At 60.6% G+C, this 19,897-nt stretch overlaps 1 protein-coding gene across 2 annotated transcripts in view; it reads left to right on the plus strand.

The window, feature by feature from the left end:
* The window catches only part of LGR6 (leucine rich repeat containing G protein-coupled receptor 6), a 99,441-nt gene that overhangs the window by 56,454 nt on the left and 23,090 nt on the right, over positions 1-19,897 (plus strand). For both annotated transcript variants that reach the window (XM_068541902.1, XM_068541903.1), the window contains exons 5-6: positions 3,623-3,838; positions 8,573-8,644. In XM_068541902.1, coding sequence (XP_068398003.1) covers positions 3,623-3,838; positions 8,573-8,644 — 288 coding nt within the window. The remainder of the gene's footprint in view (positions 1-3,622; positions 3,839-8,572; positions 8,645-19,897) is intronic.

Raw genomic sequence — 19,897 nt, forward strand, 5'->3', positions numbered from 1 at the left:
ACGCAGGCGCAGGCCTGACCGACCTCACCCACAACTGTCCCAGCTCCTCCACTTGCCAGTTTGCTGGATTCCCCCTTGGGCACGTCCCTGTCCCCAAGCATCGGGCAGGGTGGGAGGTGCAGACACTTCCTCCGCTCCCAGCGCCACCCTACCCCCTCGCCTACGGCGCCTGAAGCCTGTGAGCTGTGGACGGAGGCGGGGTGTTCTCTGTGGTCCAGCCCAGCCCTTCCCTGCGAATGGGAGCGCCGACCAGGGAGAGGTGGCCCTTCTCAGCCCTCCTGCCCCTGGGCTGCACCCAACGCAGCAGGAGGACTAATCGGGGCCGTGGTGACCTGTGAAAGCGGGTACAGGCGTGTGTGAGGGCACACGTGTGTGCTCACACGTACGCGCACAGAGGCAGCTCCCAGACGCCGAGCTCACCCAGTGAAGGCCGTCCCCCTGCCCGGCCCCAGCCCCGGCTCGCGTCTGGCTACCCGCCTCTGTCCTCTGTCCTTCAGCGGGACGCTTCCCCGGGCGCTCAGGTCCTCACCCTCCTCACGCCCCCAGGACCAGTGTCGCAGGGGGTGAGACACGTGGATTTGGGCTCAGACACCTGGGCGGAACCCCAGCTCTCTAGCGACCTTGGTCCCTCTGTGAAACGGGTGCTCAGAGCCCCTCGTGGCATTGCTGCCAGGACGCCGATCACACGCCTGGTACCGACCTGGCCTAGGACAAGGGCTCGTAAGTGGGAGCAGTGACGCTGCGGGGTCATGGTTGTCACTGGAGGGGGAGCACCCCTGCCTCGGGGACCCAGGCCCCCTGGAAAGGCAGCGGCCGAGAGCCAGGCTACAGCCCCACCGGACCCCCCGTGTCCCACGGGGAGAGGGGGGCTTATGGATTTGACCTTCTAAGGGAGTATGAAGTCCGTGCCCGCTTCCCATCCACACTGGCCCTGTGTCCCCCTGCCTGAGGCCCTCATTCATGATGCCCACCCGCCGCTGTCCTGGTCTGAATCCTACCTTCCTTAAGGCCATTTGTGGGGCTGCGGTCTGTGTGGTCTAAGTGGGACTCAGGGCCCAGCTACCTGCCCACGGTCTCTGGGAAAGCTGGGACCAAGGTGCTGCCCCACTGGGGGTCTCCCCAGGACCATGAGGAGCCTCCGGACATCTGCTGGAGTCTCTGTGGACGGGAGCGAGATGAGGGTGAGAGTCTCACCATGGTGGGACGGGTGTCGGAGCAAGACCACGCCTGCTAGGAAGGTCTGTCCGGGTCCCCTCCGGCCACTGGCGGCTCGGCCAGCCCCAGGCTGGGGAGTCGCTCCCCTGTTTATTCGAGGACACCGCTGTCTGTGGACGGTGTGTGTCGTGGAGGGTGCGGGAGATGACGTACCCAGGAGGGGGTGCTGGAGCCCGGGGCCTGGAGTGATGGGTGACTGAACCCCAGAGCAAGGCCCCAGGGCCAGCCGAGCACTGACCACAGGACGAAACGTCTGGCTCCCCATTCAGGCTCCCTCTCCCGTCCAGCTGTCCCTGCCGCCGACCAGAGCGTCAGAAGCTCTGGAAGGCCTGGCTCGGGTGCTTGGGAGACATTAATGTGCTTACGACCCCACCAATGACCTGGGAGGTTAGAATTCAGGTTCTGACCCAGAAAGTCTGGGATGGGGCCTCAGACTCTGCCTTTCCGACCAGCTCCCCGGTGGTGCTGAGCTTACTGTCTGTGGACCACATTGCCAGAGGAAGATCTGATGCACCACTGATGCCCGGCGCCAGGGGTGGTGGTGGGCGGGGGGGCGATGACGGAGCCGGTGTGGCCAAGCCTGCTCGATGGGGTGGAGAGGCGGTGTGTGAGTTCAGGGTGCGGGAGATGGTGGATGGGGCGGAGTGAGGAGCTCCAGGCTGGCCCCTTCTCAACACCAGAAACCTGGCCACGTCCTTCTTTGTTTACCACCCTCCCTGGCTCCCCGTTTCCCTGACACAGAACACAGAATCGTTCGCAGGGCCCTCAAGCTCCAGCCCTGCCCGCCTCGCCGGCTGCACCTGCCCTGCTCCCTCCCTCCAGCTTCCACTTGCCCTTCCTGAAGCCCCGCCTGGGCCTGGCTGCTTGGGTCCCCTGCAAGATGCTCTATTTCCCACACGCCCCCCTCCTCCTCCACTGGCTGATTCCTCCTAGTCGACCAGGTCTCCACGTAACATCACCTCCACCTGGAGGCCACTCCTAACGCCTCCCCAGCCATCACACTGCGCTGGAACCATCTTCCGACCTTCCCACTGAGTTGTGAAGGGCGGGGACACCGTCCTCTTTGTAGCCGATGCTTATCCAGCACTTTCCAAGCTGTCTATGCATAGAAACATCTAGGGCAGTCTTTAGAAACAGATTCCAGGCCCCACCCTGGCCTTCTGAACCAGGCCATCCTGGCGAGGCTCTTGGAGTCTGTTCCCACCTGTGGTCCCCAGGTCACCAGCACAGTCAGACCATCGAGGGTCTGACGACAGTGACCGAGTGACAGGCACTCACGGAAGGGCCTGTGGCCGTCAGGTCAGGTCCGACGTGGGTGGAGGTCTTTCCTAGTTGCAGCTTTCGGGGCCTGTCCTGGTCGGCTTGCTCTCCCGTGCAAGGCTCCAGTGTCTGCCTGTTCACTCACAGCTCCCCTGCCGGTGAGCCTGGGGGTTTCTCCCGGGGGTGGGAGGGACACGGGTGAAATGGCTCAGGGAACAGACAGGAGCACTGCCGGCTGTCGACACGTGGGCTCGTGCTGCTGGGATGGAAGAAAGGCACCTCCGCCACCGCCCAGTCTTCCTTAGGGTCAGCGTGAGGGGCCTTCGGGCCTGTGTGGTTGAGGGCTGGCGTTTCCATGACATAGGTGCCATCTGCCCGTGCGCAGGACCAGGCCTCAGTGCAAAGCCCCTCAAGACAGCAAAGTCCAGGGGCAGATCCATGGCCACAGGCCAGCTTGTCTTGTCCCTGTGGGACCAGCTGCATGGGGTGATGGGGTTTCAGCCCGAGCCCTGGACCAGGAGGCACGTTGGTCAAGGACATCGTGGCTTGGGCACAGCTGTGAAAAGCTGGCACGGGCTGTCTCCTGGTCCTGCTGGCTGCCGAGAGTGCCTAGACTTCACATCAGAAGTCCTCTGCCACCGTGGGCCCTCTGGCTGTGGACAGACCGGACCGCCCACCGTCCGTCTGCCTGTTCCGACATCCAGGAGCCTCCCGTAGGCCATCAGCCAAGCAGGGAGCCCCGTCCCAGCCCTGGGCCCCTGAGCCGGGGAGCAGGGTCTCCAGGGCCGAGCAGTCGGGAGCGGCCGGTGGTTTTGAGGAGGCGTTTACTTTGGCCGCGTACAGGGAGGGGCTGTCCCCCGTGTCCGTGGTGGGACATCTCTGTTATCCGGCCTCAGAGTGGACGGGGCTGGGAGGACAGCGTCCGCAGAGCAGGGGAGCCGCGGCGCAGATGAGGGGCTTGACCGTGGCGGGGGGCGGTGTTGTCCGCAGCCGGGCTGTGGGTGCAGCCTCGGGTCACCGACGGGAATGCAGGGCGTAAAGGGCCAAAAGCTGCGGCTTGGAGCCGAGGCGAGCCCCGGGGCCCCTTATTCCCAGGCACCTCGGAGGCTGCACTGGCACAGCACTGACCCTCCCCTCTCTCCACCAGGCGCCTCGATGCCAACCTCATCTCCCTGGTCCCGGACAGGAGCTTCGAGGGGCTGTCCTCCCTCCGCCACCTGTGGCTGGACGACAACGCGCTCTCCGAGATCCCCGTCAGGGCCCTCGGCAATCTCCGCGCCCTGCAGGCCGTGACCCTGGCCCTGAACCGCATAGGCCACATCCCCGACCACGCCTTCCGGAACCTGTCCAGCCTCGTGGTGCTGTGAGTGCTACCCCTCCCCCACCCGGACGGCGGCGTGTCCACCCTGGACGGCTTCCTCCCGGCTGTGTCCCTGAGGTTTCCGAACCTCTGGCCTGCGTTTCCCCTTGTAACGTGAGGATGACCATCTCCTGTTGACCCCGTGGGGCTGTTGTGAGGCCAGGCGACATAAGAAGTGCTCTGAGGGGCTGGAAGAGAGGAGTTAAGCTGCGATTCCCTCTGCTATTATATGCAAATATTGCAACTATACCGCACTAATGGGAATGCGTGCCAAGAATCTCCTGAATGATTTCCACCGTATTTGACAATCGGGCAATGGGTGGATGCAGTCTTGTGCTTTGGCACAGGGGTGGGATAAACTCACCTCATCCCCAGGCCTGGAGAAGGAGAGAGAAGCCAGCGCTGTAATTAGACAGCAGAGCCCCGTCCGGTAATTCCCTGGGAGATAGCATCCCTGGCAGGAACTGGGGCCCGGGGTTAACTCTGTCCTCGCCGCCCCCCCTCCCCACCCTGGAACTTTGGAGTGCAAAGTTCACAGGGTAATTGCCAAGGGCTTGGAGGTCACGTGTAATTGCTTTGGGTTACATCCTAATTGCCGTGGGGATGTAAGGCCTCCCCTGCTCTTGGAAATCTGGTATGATTTTCCAAACCAGGGAGTGGATGAGGCTTGGTTCCGTTTGAGAGATGAAGAAGCAGGCATGAGTTTGTCTGATTCTCTGTCCTGGGAGACTGGAGAAGCGGGACCAACATCCTCCTGAACCACATCCTCTGTCAGCACGGCCACACGGTCCTCCTTCCGGGCGCCAGTGGTGGGTACTGACAGCGGCTAAGCAGAGTGGGGCGGCTGATTCCAGCTTTGGTGATGCCCTGTGACATGGTGATGTTCCCTGGGGATAAACGGCGTCAGGTCTCTGAGAGACAAGACTACTGGGAAAATGCGGGCCTCACTATGGGCCCCCGACAAGTGAGCAGCGGAGGGTGTACGGAGCCCCGTGGAGGCCCTGCGGAGTCCAGGGGTGGAGAGCCGGCCGCTGCCTCAGGCTGGCGGGCCAGTCCCAAGTAGCAGGATGCTGGTGGGAAGGACGGCAGCGCTGTCGCTTAACTCAGGCCGAGGGGACCGGACGCTGAGTCAGGCTCGTCTCAGGGGCTCAGGGCGGCCGAAGCAGCTGGAGGAGGGAATGGGGCGGGGGGGGGGGGGGCCCGCTGGGCTGGGGGCCGTCCTGGGCCGGAAAGTTGGCTTAGAGTAGACAGGTGAGGAGCAGGGGCTCCAAGCAGGTGTCAGCAAAGACACGGGGGTGTCGGGGTGTTGGCTGAGGCGAGCACGCCAGTCTGGCCAGAGAGAAGGCCGGGCAGGTGAGTCTGGGGACTCAGAGTCAGAGCAGGAGTCTGGCTGTGGCCCGCGCGTGGCAGGGGAGGCTGGAGGCGAGAAGGGGGTTGGGAGTCTGGTTTGAAGGATGGGCGGGAACAGGGGAGACTGGATCTAGGAGGCAAAGTCCAGCTTAGGGAGGAGACAGAGGCATGGCCCTGAGGGACGTTGTGAAGGAAGAATCCATCCGACTTGAGGTTTTCACAGGGTGGGAGGCCAAGGTCGGGGGCGCGAGTGGGGGAGTTCGGCTACCGCGGATCCAGGAGGGGCCGAGGGGCCACCGGGCACAGGAGGAGAGGGGCCCAGGGGCCCACGATGCTGAGAGAGGAGAAGGCCCAGAAGCATTGCCCCTGCCCTTCAACTCCTCCGGCCCTGGGACGGGGGAGAGAGGCTGCCGTGGCCGGTGACCTTGCAGGGCAGAGTGGGCTGGAGAAAGCCGTCCAGGACCGAGGGCTGAGCTGCAGGAAAGCGCAGAGGCAGAGGAAGAAGGTGGGCGGACGGGGGTCTGGCCAGAGGCGTGAGGCAACCAGCCGGTGGAGAGGGGCTTCGTTTCAACCCGAACCCTGGGCCTTGGTCAGGCTGCTCTGCGCGGCCCTGAGGGGAGCAAGGGGCGCTGAACTGGACAGGGTGCTGCCCTGTGTGGGGTCTCATCTCTTCCTCTGGACCGTCAGCCCCAACAGGCTGGCCTGCAGAAGGCGCTCGGGACGCCTGGGGTGACCGAGTCGTCGTCGTCTGGACGCCTGGGCTGCAAGATGCTGTGGACCAGAGGCGCTGGCGGGGCTGGGGGACGGGGTGGGGACGGAGATGAGCTTCCGCGGGAGGTGCGGGAAAGGGGAGTTTGGTGACAGTGGAGGAAGCATGGAGGGGAGGGGCTCGTTCCCAGAAGCCAGGGCTGTGTTCTCTCTATCAAATCCAAGCCCCTGCGGTGGGTCTGTCTGCCTCCTGGGCATGGAGCAGGTGGGGAAGGAACCCCTTCTCTCAAGAACCCCTGCCCTACCCACCACGTAGGATGGGGTCTGCCTGTTGCCTTTCCATGTGAACGTCTTGGAGCCCAGTCTGATTTCTTCCCCGTGTATGTGATTTCCTTTTCCTGCCTGAAGATGTCTTTTAATCCTTGAACTTTAATAGCTTCACTAGAATATGACACAGTGTGGAATTTTCTGCATCCAATTTTCCTGAAACAATGTATGCTTTTGACCTGCGGATTTCATTCGTTATTGTAGAGAGTTTTCTTTTGTGTTACATTTTGAATACGTCTTTTGTCTCATTTTTGGATCCTGGCCCTCAGAGACATCAATAGCCCAGTGTTGACTCACATCGATTAGTTTCTAGCTGTTTTAGCCTTTTGCTCTCATGCAGCCAAGCTCACCATCTTAGCTCAGGCTTTTTCTCTGACACCCATTCCACTGCCAGCAGTGTCTATACTGTTCCTTGTCTCAAACTTATTGACTAGCTTTTTATTATTATTATTATTTTATTTATTTATTTTTGGCTGCATTGGGTCTTCGTTGCTGGGCGCGGGCTTTTTCTAGTCGCGGCGAGCGGGGGCTACTCTTCGTTGCGGTGTGCGGGCTTCTCATTGCGGTGGCTTCTCTTGTTGCAGAGCACAGGCTCTAGGCATGTGGGCTTCAGTAGTTGTGGCACATGGGCTCAGTAGTTGTGGCACACGGGCTCAGTAGTTTTGGCTCGTGGGCTCTAGGGCGCAGGCTCAGTAGTTGTGGCGCATGGGCTTCATTGCTCCACGGCATGTGCGATCTTCCTGGACCAGGGATCTGGGAACCAGTTGGGATCCGGTCGTTGAGCCCACCCATGGCCCCTGCATTGGCAGGCGGATTCTTAACCACTGCGCCACCAGGGAAGCCCCACTGACTGGTTTTTTACTGATGTATTTTTGGTCCTCAATGCATTTCCTTAGTCTACAATGTCATTTTTTCCTTCACTTAAAAATGCGGTCTTTGAAATGTTTTACTGGGTTGCTTTGCAGCAGAAGGCAGCTGTGATAAATGTCTTGCTGCTCGTTCATCTGTTACGTTTTCTTCTAGGCTTGGGACTTCACCTGCCCTGGGCATCTCTCTTCTGCTCCTCCTGTTGTATGTTTGCACAATTGCCATGTGATTTCTCTTTCTGGCTTCTGCTGGGACAGTTGCATCACCTTGGCCCCCTCAGCTCTCCCCCAAGGCTGTAGTTTGTGGGCCAGAGCGGTGGGTAAATGAGGGTCCACCTGCCTGTGGGTACCCAAGTGCGCTGGTGCAGGTAGGGCTGGTCCCTCTGCAGGGTCAGATTGTGGTAAATGCAGGAGTTCGCTCCCTTCACACAGGAATTCCCTTGGGCTTCAAGTCATTTCCTCAATGCATGAGGAGCCCGGAGCCTTCATTTTACTTTCCCTTCCTCTCTTCCCTGGGAAGCCAGCAATGGGGAGGGAAAAGGACATCCACAGCCGCTTCTCTTCAGATTTGGGGACTGCAGGGAGAATTCTCAGGATCTTCTTTTCTCACCAGTTCAGATTCTGATGAGGAGCCCAGAACGTTTCCTTGGCCATAGTCTTTGCTGTTTATTTACGTTATGTCTCTGCCCTTGCTCTGCTGCTACTCGTAGTATTTGGGGTGGGGCAGGGGGCCTGTCTCTGCTATTTTTGCTCACCTCACTAGGAATTGGGAGAAGAACATTCTGTCACTTACTTTCTACTCGCTCTTGACCTTGGAAGTCCCCCAGACTGACCTCGGGCCTCTCTCCCCACGTGTGCTCCGGCCAAGCCCTCACCCCCTCCCCTGGCCGCCTCTGTCCTCACATCGCCTCCACCTGGCGCGCCCTACCCTGGCGTGCCTGCGTCCCCGACCTTGTGGTCCTGCGCGCGGGGCCACTGCCTCCAAGAAGCCTTCCTTGGCGCCCCTGGCCTCACCCGTCTCCATCTCCAGGCTGGCCCACAGCTCACGCCGGCTGTAACAGAAAGCTCACCTGTAATGACACGCTGTCTGCAGTGGTTTGCTGCCGGCTCCCACAAGTGCGTCTGGCCACTGACCCAGGCAGCTGAGTCCTGTAGGAGAAGCCCCAGCTGGGGCCCCGACGTTGGGCCTCTCCCCTCGAGCCTGGTGGGAGCCTGGTGGGAGCCTGGTGGGAGCCTGCTTCGCCTCGGCCTGGGGAATGCCTCTGGTTTTTTCCTGCGATAGGAAGTCTGAACGGCATAGCCTCTGGCCACTCCAGCCTTGGAGACTGTGGCTTCTGAAGTCCATCTTGGCCCGTCAGTTTGTCCCTGGAGACACAGGCTGACCCGCTGGGGTCACTGTCCATGCCTCCTCCGCAAGCGCGTCTGCCTCCCCGCCCCAGCCCGATGCTGTGCGCACCTGTCCTGACCCGGCTCTCCTCCCGCACAGGCATCTCCATAACAACCACATCCAGCACCTGGGGACCCACAGCTTCGAGGGGCTGCACAACCTGGAGACTCTGTGAGTGCTGGGAGTCCTGGAGTGGGGTGGCAGAGGGGAAGCGGCACGACTGGGCTGCTGGGACGTGGCCTTTCTCTGGAGTGTTGCTCCCAGTGGGTTCCTTCCTCCTCCAGGGTGTGGGCTGTGCCCCCGGGAGTTCAGGGTGGCACTGCCCGCAGAGAGACCAAAACAATGAGATTTTAGACAGAAACGGACCTGCGAGGAGAATGAGGATATTGAGCCTGGAAGTGGAAGGCTTGGGGTTGGGGCGGGGCTGGCTTGGCAGCAGTGACCCCCCAGCCGCCCCCCCCCCCCGCCACCATGGGAGAGCGGCTGCTGGGAGGGAGGGTCCCCGGCTGCTCTAACTCGCGGAAAGCCTGGCAGGAGGCGCCAGTTCAGCGCCCAAGCTGTGGACTCTGGAAAAGCCACATTATTTACCCATCATCGTCCTGGAATTCAGCTGCGGTCAGAAGGCACCCAAGCCCTCAGCACCTCCTCTGCGGTCCCGCGGCCCCCTCAGAGCGGGCTGGATGCACCCCCCTGGAGCCCACAGCCGGCCCACGGGAGGGGGCGGGGCTGCACCTTAGCCGCCGGCTGCAGGCCTGGGAGGGCACGGGGCAGAGCAGGAGCCCAGGCCAGCAAGGGTGAGCCCCCGACTCACGGTGCTGGTCCTCTCGCCGGCCCCAACACACGAAGTGTCATTCCTGGGGGGAGGGGTTTTCAAGCATCTGAAGCAGCAGAGGAGAAAATGTGGGAGACAAGCTGTGACCTGAGGAGGAGGCCTGGGCTGGGGCCTCTGCGCCGGGGGCCTGGGCTGTCTGCCTTTGTGGCCACAGAGGGAAGCGGACAGGAGGTGGGGACCAGAGCTCGGGGCTGTCCTGGGCTCTCTGGATGGGGCGCAGCTCTTCCAGCCTCTCCACCTTCAACCTGATGCCCGGCGGGCCGGGGTGCCCCAGCCTGGGGTCAGGAAAGCTGGGCATCTCCTTGCCCACTGCGTGTGGCTTGGGCTGCGTGCCCCCCCAACCCCCCCGCCAGCTGTCACGGGCGGCCGGACAGTTAAACGGGACAGTCTAGGCCGCTCGGTCACATGCTGGGAAATGGACGTCTGGGGAGCTGGCGGGGCCCCCCGGAGTTACCCTCCGTGGGGAGAGAGCAGACCTGGGGAGTTAACTGAGAAAACACACCGAAGCCCCCAGCCAGTGCCCAGTCTCTGTGCCGCATGTGACCCGTGCAAGCCTGCCGTGTGCTGGGTGCCTGGGGCCCCGGATGTAGGGGTGGCCAGCACCCCCTCGAGGCCTGGGCCGCAGCCGCCCTCCCTGGGGGATACGGAGTGCTGGGGCAGGTTTGGAGCTGCCTGGCGCCCAGAGAGCAGCAGGGAGGCCAGTGCGGCTGCCGGGGGGCCGGGTGGGGCTGTTAGCTCTGCCGGGAAGTCAGCTGGGGAGGGGGCACGTGCTGGGTATGGGTTGGCACGTCTAAAAAGCCGAGAGTGCTGTTTTTTCACGGTCGGGGCGCGCTGCTTGATTCCTTCTCTGTGAGCCCTGGGTGGCAGCGCAGGGCGTTGGGCTCGGCTGGCACTGGCTGAGCTTCAGAGCCGGTGCCGCTGGCGCCCATTCCTTTCATCCGCGGCAGTGCTTGGCTCAGTGCACAAAGCCCAGGGCCTGCGTCCACTTTACAGACGGGAAGGCCAAGGCTGAGAGACCTGCACCGCGGGGGCAAAGCCTGCAGCCCGGCCTCAGCCACCCGGGGGCAGTAACACCCAGTCTCCCAGCCATGGGACCCAATCTGCAATTCCCCACCCTCGGTGACGGTGACGCTGGATTAAAGGAGAGCCCTGTGCAGAGCTCTGACGGAGGTGGCACCCCATGGGGACCAGCCGCGCCCCACCCCCTCCTCCTCCGGGGCCTTGATCTCAGCACCCTCCCGCCCCACCCCTGAGGGCTGAGTTCTTCTTCCAACTTCTGATCTCCCAGTAAAAAGGGGGAGAGTGCATTCTTACCCTCCATGGCCCAGAGCTCGCTGGGGGGGCCGGAGGGGCAGCCAGATTGGAGGGGGGAGTGGCTGGGAGAATGAAAGGGGGAAGGAGAGGTAGTCAAACCTTGAATTGTTGCCTAATTGGCCTGCTCTACAGCCCCGCGGTTACCCTGGAGCTTTTGTGTGCGCGTCTCTCTGGAAGGGCAAGTCTCCTCGGGGCGGCATCTCTGCACTTAGACCCTTCTCATCAAACCCTCCTGCCTGAGCTGTGGTTTGGCTCCGTCTGTGGCCTGACCCTTCCACCTGGGAAGGAGGGGCCAGGTGCAGGCACACACACACACACACACACACAGTCACGCGGGGCCCCAGCATAGCATGGGGACACCCATGGCCACGCGGCTTCTGTTGTGACCTCTGCTGTGAAGGCTAGGCTGCCTGGGTCCCACCCCCGGCTCTACACGTGCCAGCTGGGTCAGCCAGAGCAGGAGGCTTCACCCCCTCATCTGCACGAGGAGTAACTGAGGTAAACATGCACCCTGAGTCGCTCTTTTACTCCCGAACAGCCTGCACACCCAGGTGATCAGGGCAGGGGCGGGGCCAGGGCTGGGGCTGCCGTCCCGCCCTCCCGCTGAGCAGAACAAAGCACGCAGGCTCCCGGTGGTGGGTGGGTGCAGGCCTCCTGCGCTCTCAGGAAGTCTGATCACGCTGGGAGGGGCTTGTGGGAACGCGGCTGCCATTCCCCCCACGCGGCCCTCTCCAGTCCAGACCCTGCAGGAAAGCCCAGCTGGAGGCAGACAGGACAGACCCTATCCTGTACCCACACCTCCTTTCTGCTCCCACAATGAGGATGCCCGGCCCCTGCGGGAAATTCGGAATCAGAGGTGGGCCAGCGCCCTGCCTGCCAAGTGCTGTTTCCTCCACTTTCCAGATCAGACCAAATCCAGAGATTTGGGGTGAGATGCCCGAGTTTCTACAGTTTGTAAGTGATGGTGGAACCCGAGCCTCTGGCCTCCTGATGCATCGCTCCATTTAGTGCCAGCTCCTGTGAACTCAGACCAGTTACGGAACTTCCCGGTACCCGGGCTGAGAAATCAGAGAAAGCGTGACCCAGAGCGACCCTGGGAAGTTTCTCCGGGGAGGTCTCAGGGATCCAAACCAGGCGCGCCGGGCCCTGAGGTCAGTGTTTGGAAATCACGCTTGGTGACCACGGGCTGCTATTCAGAACTGTCACGGATGGTCCTGGAAGACCCAGCTGCAGTTACGAATAAAATTGTGCAAAAAGAAAAGAAAAGGCCCAACAAACATAATTACAACCTGAGCACCGCCCCGCACCAGCCCCCCAGATCTGGGGATTTGGGGTTTGCGACTCAGCTAGAACAGAGGGGCTGGGCTAGGAGGGGTCTGGGGACAACAGCACCTTACCTCCCTCGGGCCTGGGTGATGGCTTCTGGGCCGCCTTATAACCTCATTAAACGCATCAGACTGACTGAGCCCCCAGGCTGGCTGGACCTCCCCCCTTCAGAGGGGAGCCTGGGGCCCCGGCAGGAACAGAAACCTCCGGGCTATAGCTCCCTCTCTAGATCAGGACCAGCATCCAGCAGAGGTCTGGGAGGACTGCAGGGCAGGACGGAGATTAGAAGATTCTGCCTTATGATCCAAAACTGCACATTCCGTGTAAAACCTCCTCTGGTGCAGACGCCCCAGGGATCTGCTTCTGCGGAACATTTTTACTTCACCAGCAACCAAGGCTGCAATGTGTCCCTCTTGTCTCCGCCTCACTGAAACCACCCAGGCCAACAGATTCTGCTCTAAACCGGCTTTGACTGGGTCCTGAAAGCATCCCGCCACCTCCCAGTCCTGGGCCCGACGGTCAGCTTTAGGCCAGGGATGGACAACCAGGCGGCTTTCCACAGAGGTCCTTCCAGGGACTGGGCTTGAGTTGGTGGACCTGGATTCAGACCCTGGCTCTGCCACAGGCGTGTGACACGTGCAAGTCACCTGAGCTCTCAGGAGCCTCAGTGTCCACATGTGGAAAATGGGGGAGATATTTTACAATTCGTGTAGTGAAATTCACAGCCCTGGAACCCTGTGGGTGCTTAATTTATGTTGGCTTCTCCAGCCTGTCGTCCCATTTAATGATGGACAGACAGCAATGTACCTTTCCTCCCCCTTAATTAATTAATGTTCTTTTCCTTCCTCCCTCTCTCCCTCACTCCCTTCTTTCCCACAGCGCTGTGTCAGAAGGCAGCAGGGAGAGTGTTGTCCGCGGGTGTCCTCTCACGGTGGCCCGAGCTGTGAGCACCTCCTCTGTAGGGTGGACGGGGATTCCCGGTCAGCCAGGGCACAGCCACTGCATTAGTTTCCTGCGGCTGCCATCACAAATTAGCACAGACTTTGTGGCTTTAAAAAAAAACAAACAAAAAACAGAAATGTACTCTCCCGTAACTCTGGAGGCCGGGAGGCCAGAGTCGAGGTGTGGTAGCGGTTGGTTCCTTCTGAGCGTCTGTGGTGGAACCTGCCCGGTGCCCCTCTTACCGTCTGGCGGCTACCGAGGTCCCTGGTGTCCCTGGGCTGGTCAGTGCTCCCTGCGGTCTCCGCCTCTGCTTCACACGGCCTCTCCGAGCATCCTTTTCTTATAAGGACCTTGCCACTGGCTCCGCGGCCCACCCCAGTAAACCAACCATCTTGAGAAGATCCTCAACTTAATTATATCTGCAAAGACCCTTTTTCCAAACGAGGTCACGTTCATAGATTCCCGGGGTCAGGACTTGGACGTGTCCGTTTGGGGCTGCAGGTCAGTCCGCTCCAGCTGCCCGCTGGCCGGCGCCCAGGGTTTCCTGCCTCTGGCCCGACGTCAGCCTGTCAGGCCCGCGGCCGCTTGAGGCCAACCTTGTAGGAGTTGAGGAACTCTTTCCTCGCCAGTTTTTAATCATCTTACATTTGTGGGTTTATTAACTGCAAATTAGTGGGGGGTTTGTGGCTTATAGAAGAATTTATTATTCCATATAAAACTTTTTTTCCTGGCTTTTCCCGCGGAACCACTAATGACTTCTGACAGGCAGAAAACTGAGCTCTGGCTGGGTCTGCTCTGCGTCCTAGCCAGGACGGCTGTTATAGTCGTCCCCGCCAGGGCAGACCCTCCCGCCGCCTCGCGCTGGGCAGGCAAGGTCACCGCGCTTATCACTGCTCCCCGCTGGCTCTGAGCGTCCTGCTTCCCCAGCCCCCGGGCCAGCTGGTGTGCAATGAGGGTGGAGGGCCCGGAACCTCTGGGCAGCAGGTTCCTGGGTGGACGCCGTGGAGAGGAAACTAGGAAGTTGAGGTCTGGCCCCCAGGGCCCGTGGGCAGGAGGCACCGGCAGGAATCGAGGATCACCACCCTCCTTCTTCTGTTTCTTCAGTTCACCGGTTCCGTGAATATTAGTGGGTGTCCAGTATGTGCCAGGCCCCCACTGCGGGCTCCGGGGGAACATTTATGAGCAAGAAAGACGTAGCCCTCATCACAGAGACTACGGGGCTCTAGGCCGGGAGTCCTGAGCGCCTCTTAACTTAGCACTAATTCCAGCGTGTCTGCCCCCAGCACCCTAACTCCTGACCCCGGCGACCCCAAGGCTCGGCTCCTCTCCCTCTGCGTCCTCCGCGGGCCCCACCCTCTCCCGTCCCGTGGATCTGCCGATGCCGCCAGCACGGAGGTCATCGCTCCTGGACTCCAGACTTAACGCCCACAGGCCTTCCTGACGTGCTCACTTGGATGCTGACCGACATGCCAGCAGAGCCCCCCACGGAGCCCCCCCACCGGAAGTCTCCCCAGCTCTGCGGAGGCAGCTTTGCTGGACCTCGCGTGATGCAACTGCTCTCCTGTCACGTCCCGCATCCGAGCTGCGTCTTCAGCTCACAGTGACGGTCTGAGCGCTTGACGCCCGCCCCCGTCCCCAGGCCGCCCGAGTCTGTCCCCTGGTTGTTGCCATGGTCTCATCCTTGTCACTCTGCAGTCTGCGTCCCACGCGACAGCCACAGGGACTTGAAACACAAATCCGATCCAGTTGCTCTTCTGTCCGAACGCTCAGTGTCTCCCCGTCCGACTCTGGCCTCGGGTGACAAGCCCCTGCTCCCACTGGCCTCACCCTTGCCTGGCTCGGCTCCACCACAGTGCGCCCTTGCAAACGCCGGTATGTCCCGCCTCCCAACCCCTGCCCTGGCTGCCTCCTGTGTCTGGAATGTTCCTTCCACAATGATCTGCCTCCTGCAAGACTTTGCTCAGATGTCACCTCTCTAGTGAGGTCCTCCTCCACCACCATTTTGCAACTTCTTTCCGGCATTCTCCTTTTCCTGTTTGGTTTTCTCCACAATCTGATAGTCTTCGTTATTCGTTGATCGACGTCATCCGTGGTCTGTCCCCCGCTCTGTCCATTCTTGTACCTGCAGCGCCTGGCACGGCTCCGGGCACAGGGAGGGCGCTGGGCAGGTATTTGTTGAACAGACGAATGGGCTTGTGGCCCCTGGAAAATCCATCTCTGAGCTTCAGCTTCTCCCTCTGAGCTGTGGGAGCGATGGACCATCTCATCCACAAGGTTCTTCCCAGCTCTGGTCACCCGTACCCAGGGCTCTCGCTGAACCAGGCTTAAATATCCACCGCCCAGGAGGTAGCCCAGGTGCCCCAAGCTCTCTAACTTGGAGAAACGCCCACGGGGGTGGTCCCTCATCCCTGCCTGACGCGAGGTCCCCTTCCCACAAGCCCTGTGGCCCGGACCTCGGGGCCCCGCCTTTAGGCCAGCTGCATTCTGCTGTGACCAGGAGCGCCTCAGAGCCTTCCGGTGTCCTGCATGGATGGGCCCAGCGTCCAGATTGTCCAGGTGAGGCGGTGCTGCCCACGGGGACCCACCCACTTCTACAGGACCCGGTCCTGCTCTGAGTATCATACCTTAGAGTGACAGGCTTTTCTGGGGAGGGTGGTGAGAATGTGAAATGTCTACAAACCTCGACCCAAAGAACTCGGGAGGACCGGAGGTGGAGCGTGACTTAGGTTACACACAGGTGGTCGTCAGGCGGATGGGGTGGGGGCCAAGGAGGAAGCGAAGGGGATGCTCTAGCCCAGGATGAGGACGGCAACTTCATCCTCAGGGCAGCCCGACAGCGGCGGCCGGGCAAGGGGATCGAGGCAGAGGCGGGGAGCCCTGGCCACCGGGATCCCAGGGATGACCTCGGGCGGGTTGGACTTTCCCTCTCACTTCTCTCCCAGTCTGGGGTTCTCCGATCCCCGGCGCCTCCTGAGGGCAGGCAGCATGTAGTCTCAGTGTCAGAACCAACAGCTGCATTAAAATCAGCCACGCTACTGCATCAGGGACATTCTGGGGTTTCTTTCTGGCAAAGAAGAGGGTGTGGGTGGAGGGAAGGGGAAGGAGGGCATGCCCGTCTCTCCAAAGAAACTGAGGACAGTTTTACTGATTGCTGCATTAGTTAATGGGTGGCCTGGTCGGCAGGCTGTTTAGACAATACAGCAATGCTATTAGTCATGAAGTTCTGTTGGCTCCTGGCTCACCAGGACATCTGCCCCGAGTGTGTGGAGTCAGACTTGGGGCCCGGGGTCAGCAGTTAGGACTTGCAGTGTGCTCACCGCGCTTGGCCGCCTTCCCTACCAGCCTTGGTAGGTAAAAGTGGCTCCGAGTGTCTGGGTTTTGTGTTTCGTGTGGGAGCTGGGCCCCCACATTCCTCCACACGCTTTTACCTGTGATCTGGTGATAAACACAAACATTAGCCTTGAGAATAAAAGTGCAGGTGGAAACCCAATTAATGATATTAATCTTTCCTGATGGCTGTGGAAAGTAGAGACCAACTTGTGTGTGCGCTGTCTGTTCTGGAGCCTCGTGTCCAGGGAAAGGAAGAGGGAGAGAATCGCACTGTGTGAGCACCTCCCGTGCGGGCTCTGGACCAGGTGAACAGAGTGCCTTGTGCGGTGGGCGTCCCTGAGTTACGGGTGAGGAAGCAAACAGCAAAGTTCAGTGACTGGTCCAGGGTGACGCTGCTGGTCCCAGATGACAAGACCTCTTCCGCTCACTCCAAAGCAGAAAGCTCACAGAAGACCCCAGCCTCCAGCTCGGAGTCACTTGCCTTGACCTGCCTGTGAGCGTCTGGGGAAACCTGGCTCCCCCTCCACTCACCCTATCTCCCAGTCTCCCCAAAACCTTGCCCTTGGCCCTGCTACCTGGAGCCCAGCGGGACACGCTCTGCGTAGCACAGAGCCCATGTTGGCCCGGGAGCCAGCAGGACTGGCTTCAGGGCCTGGCTCTGACGGGCAGAGATCTACCACTTCTCTCCGAGCCTCAGTTTCCTGATCAATAGAAAGACGGGGCTGGACAAGATGACAGTAAACTCCTGCCAGCTCTGTGCTCCAAATACACAGCGAGGCTCCCGGGGTTCCCCGGAGTGGCTGTTTCCTCACAGCCCGATGGAAGGAGAAACCGGGGCTGCGGGTCCTGGGGCATCACGGGGCTGGGGTCGCCTTCCTAGCTACGTTTGCCGACGACACCATCGGTCCTGGCTGGATGTGGCTGGGATGGCTGAGCAGACGACGGGGAGGATTAGCCACAGACAGCTGCGCTTCCAGAGCGAGTTCCGGCTGGAGCTGGGAACGGGTCCTCTTTAACCTCAGCCCTCCCCAGCTGCAGACAGAACACTTCCCTCTTCCTGGGCTTCTGGCTGACTCTGGGTTATTAAATATAATAGACCCTGCAGCCACGGATGAGTTTTCCAGCTGAAGTTTAGGGCATCATAAATCACCTGCGACGGAAGAATCAAGACTCGTGCCAGGGGAGGCCTTCCCTGCCGTCCCCAGGAGCCTGCAGGTCAGAGCCTGACCCGAGGGCCGAGACGCAGCCCCACGTGGGCAGCCGCAGGGGGCTCAGACCATCACCCTGACAGCAGACATTGATGCACGTGGCCGGTGCCTGGGCTTGGGGAAATCCACAAGGGAATCCATTTGCTTCCTGGTGCCAACAGGCTTCCCGTCTCACGTGGGAGACAGTATGTACCCGGACCACCCCGTTCTGGACGCCAACAGCCGGGGCTACAATCCTGGCGATTCCTTTCCTAGAACTGTGGTTCAGGGATGGTCTCCCTCTGTGCCTCAGTTGATCTCCTGCAGAATGGAGGTGATAACAGTACCTGCCTCAAAGGGCTGGCGTGGGAGTGAGATGAATTACGATAGTAAGTCACCTAGAACTGTGACTGTTAACACGGGAATTACTATTATTACCATCATCGTTATGGTCGCCACCACCAGCGTTATTAACCCGTTTCACCCTGACCGTGTTTCTGGAGTAAACACCAGGAAAGTTCTGGAAGAGTGAGTAAGTCGTTCTGACTGCAGGGACTGGGTTGGATTCAAAGGAAGACTAGGGCTTTGACAGCTGAGGATGTGGGGAGAGCGCATCGGGCTGAGGGCAGAAGAGCCACGGCTAAACACAGGAGGGGGTGAGGCTCCACCCGGGTGAGATGGCAGGTGGAGCTGAAAGATTGCTCAAGGCGTCGGAGCCCAGGAACGCACCCAAACGCTGTTCTGTGAGTCGTGAGAAGCCTTTTCTGAGCGTTCAGAAGGATGACAGCATCAGCTTTGCATTTTAGAAGCGTCTTTCTGGCGGGTGTGTAGTAGCTGAGTGGGGGCTTCAGACTCAGGTTCAAGGCCGGGTGTGACGCCAGGTCAGTGGAATGAGATCTAAATAGCTGTCCCCAAGAGACCAAAGCATGAACCGTAGCTCAGACATAATCGGAGTTTATTTCTGGATCGTGTAGTAGCCCCAGGAGGTGCTTTTCCTCGGCAGGTGGCCCTCCTCCGTGTGGTGACGCAGGGATCCGGCTTCTTGGGGTCCTGCCATCCGCAGGGCCTCATTGTGCTGGGCGTCTAGCTGGCAGGAGGGTGACGAGGCCGTGGAGGGGGCAGTCTGGCTGCTTTGTAGACCCTGCTCTCGAGGCGGCAGGCGTCACTGCTGCCCGCCTTTGGAGGGGAGGACCAGTCCCGTGGCCACGCCGGCTGCAGGGAGCCGGGAAGATGCCCGCACCTGGCTGCGCCCCGTCTTACAGAGGACCGCACTTCCGTGATGTTGGGAAGGTTCCATCTGTGCTTCTGACACCTCGGCCACCAGCCACACGTCGTGACCAAGCGGCTGAAGTGTGGCCGGTGTAGCTGAACTTTTAATTTTACTCACATGTCATACATTTACGTGGCCGACGGGGCTAGGGGCTGTGGCACGGGCAGCGTGGCTGCGGAGGGAGAAGAGGGTGGGTTTAGGGGGACACAGCGCTCTCTGCCTTGGCCAGTTGACGGCTGGGTGTGGTCAGGAACCTTCTTTGATTTCTGTGCTCACTTCGCTCGACTGTAACAAGGGTGTAACGGGGGCAGCTCCCGGCGAGGCAGCTGCGGGACAAGAGGTCGTTTGGGTGGATGCTTGGTGCCGGAGAGGTTGTCCCAGGGGCGACCTGGAGCAGGGGCTCAGGCCGGAGAGCGCGCCGGCCCCTGCCCCGGCCTCACCTGGAAACAGTGCCCTTTGCTCAACCGAACTGCGTTGCTTGTTCTGCCCCGAAGGCCACCCCTCGCCTCCTGCAGACCATGCTCTCTGCCCTGATGTCCCTCCTGCTGCCTGCACCTGGTCCAGGGGCCGCATCCCCGTTGGAGCCCTGTCTCTCAGCCGCGTGCATCTCCATCTCCACAGGCCCTGGTGTCGGGTTCGTGGGACCCGCCACGTCCTGCACAGCCGCTCATCCCGCCGCCCAGACGGGGTGTCTCCCATCCGTCTCTGCACCTCCCGCTGCACCCAGCCGGATTCTCTGTGTGTTTGGGGCCAGCAACAAACCCCTGTTGCCCTGAACTGAATTCCTCGGGGGCAGAGAGGGTTGCGGGGATGTTCCTGGGCCGTTAGACCAGAGGTGAGATAGAGGTGACATCTGTGCGGCCCGGATGAAGCAGGGCGTGGCAGTTACCCTTGAATCTGTGTAGACATCCAGTTGGAAAAAATCAGGCTACCTCTTTGGCATGTGGTTTGCAGAATTCTTTTTGACATTTGCACCATTTTTATTCTCCCACATTTTTCTACAAAAATAGCCTTTTAGTTCACATGCCTTGTACCACATGTCTTTCCCCACTGTCTGTCAGGCCGTTCCTGGTAAAATTCCTGACCAGAAACTGCCGAGGAGGGCTGGAACCACTCAGTTTGGCTGCTGGACATGAGTCCAATGAAGTATGTAAGGGCTCAACGACGGCGAGGTCCCAGGGGACCTGTCCCAGGCTCTCTGGCCCCGGGCAACCCTGAGGGTA

Source organism: Eschrichtius robustus, chromosome 3 (assembly GCF_028021215.1).
Source record: "Eschrichtius robustus isolate mEscRob2 chromosome 3, mEscRob2.pri, whole genome shotgun sequence".
Lineage (NCBI taxonomy): Eukaryota > Metazoa > Chordata > Mammalia > Artiodactyla > Eschrichtiidae > Eschrichtius > Eschrichtius robustus.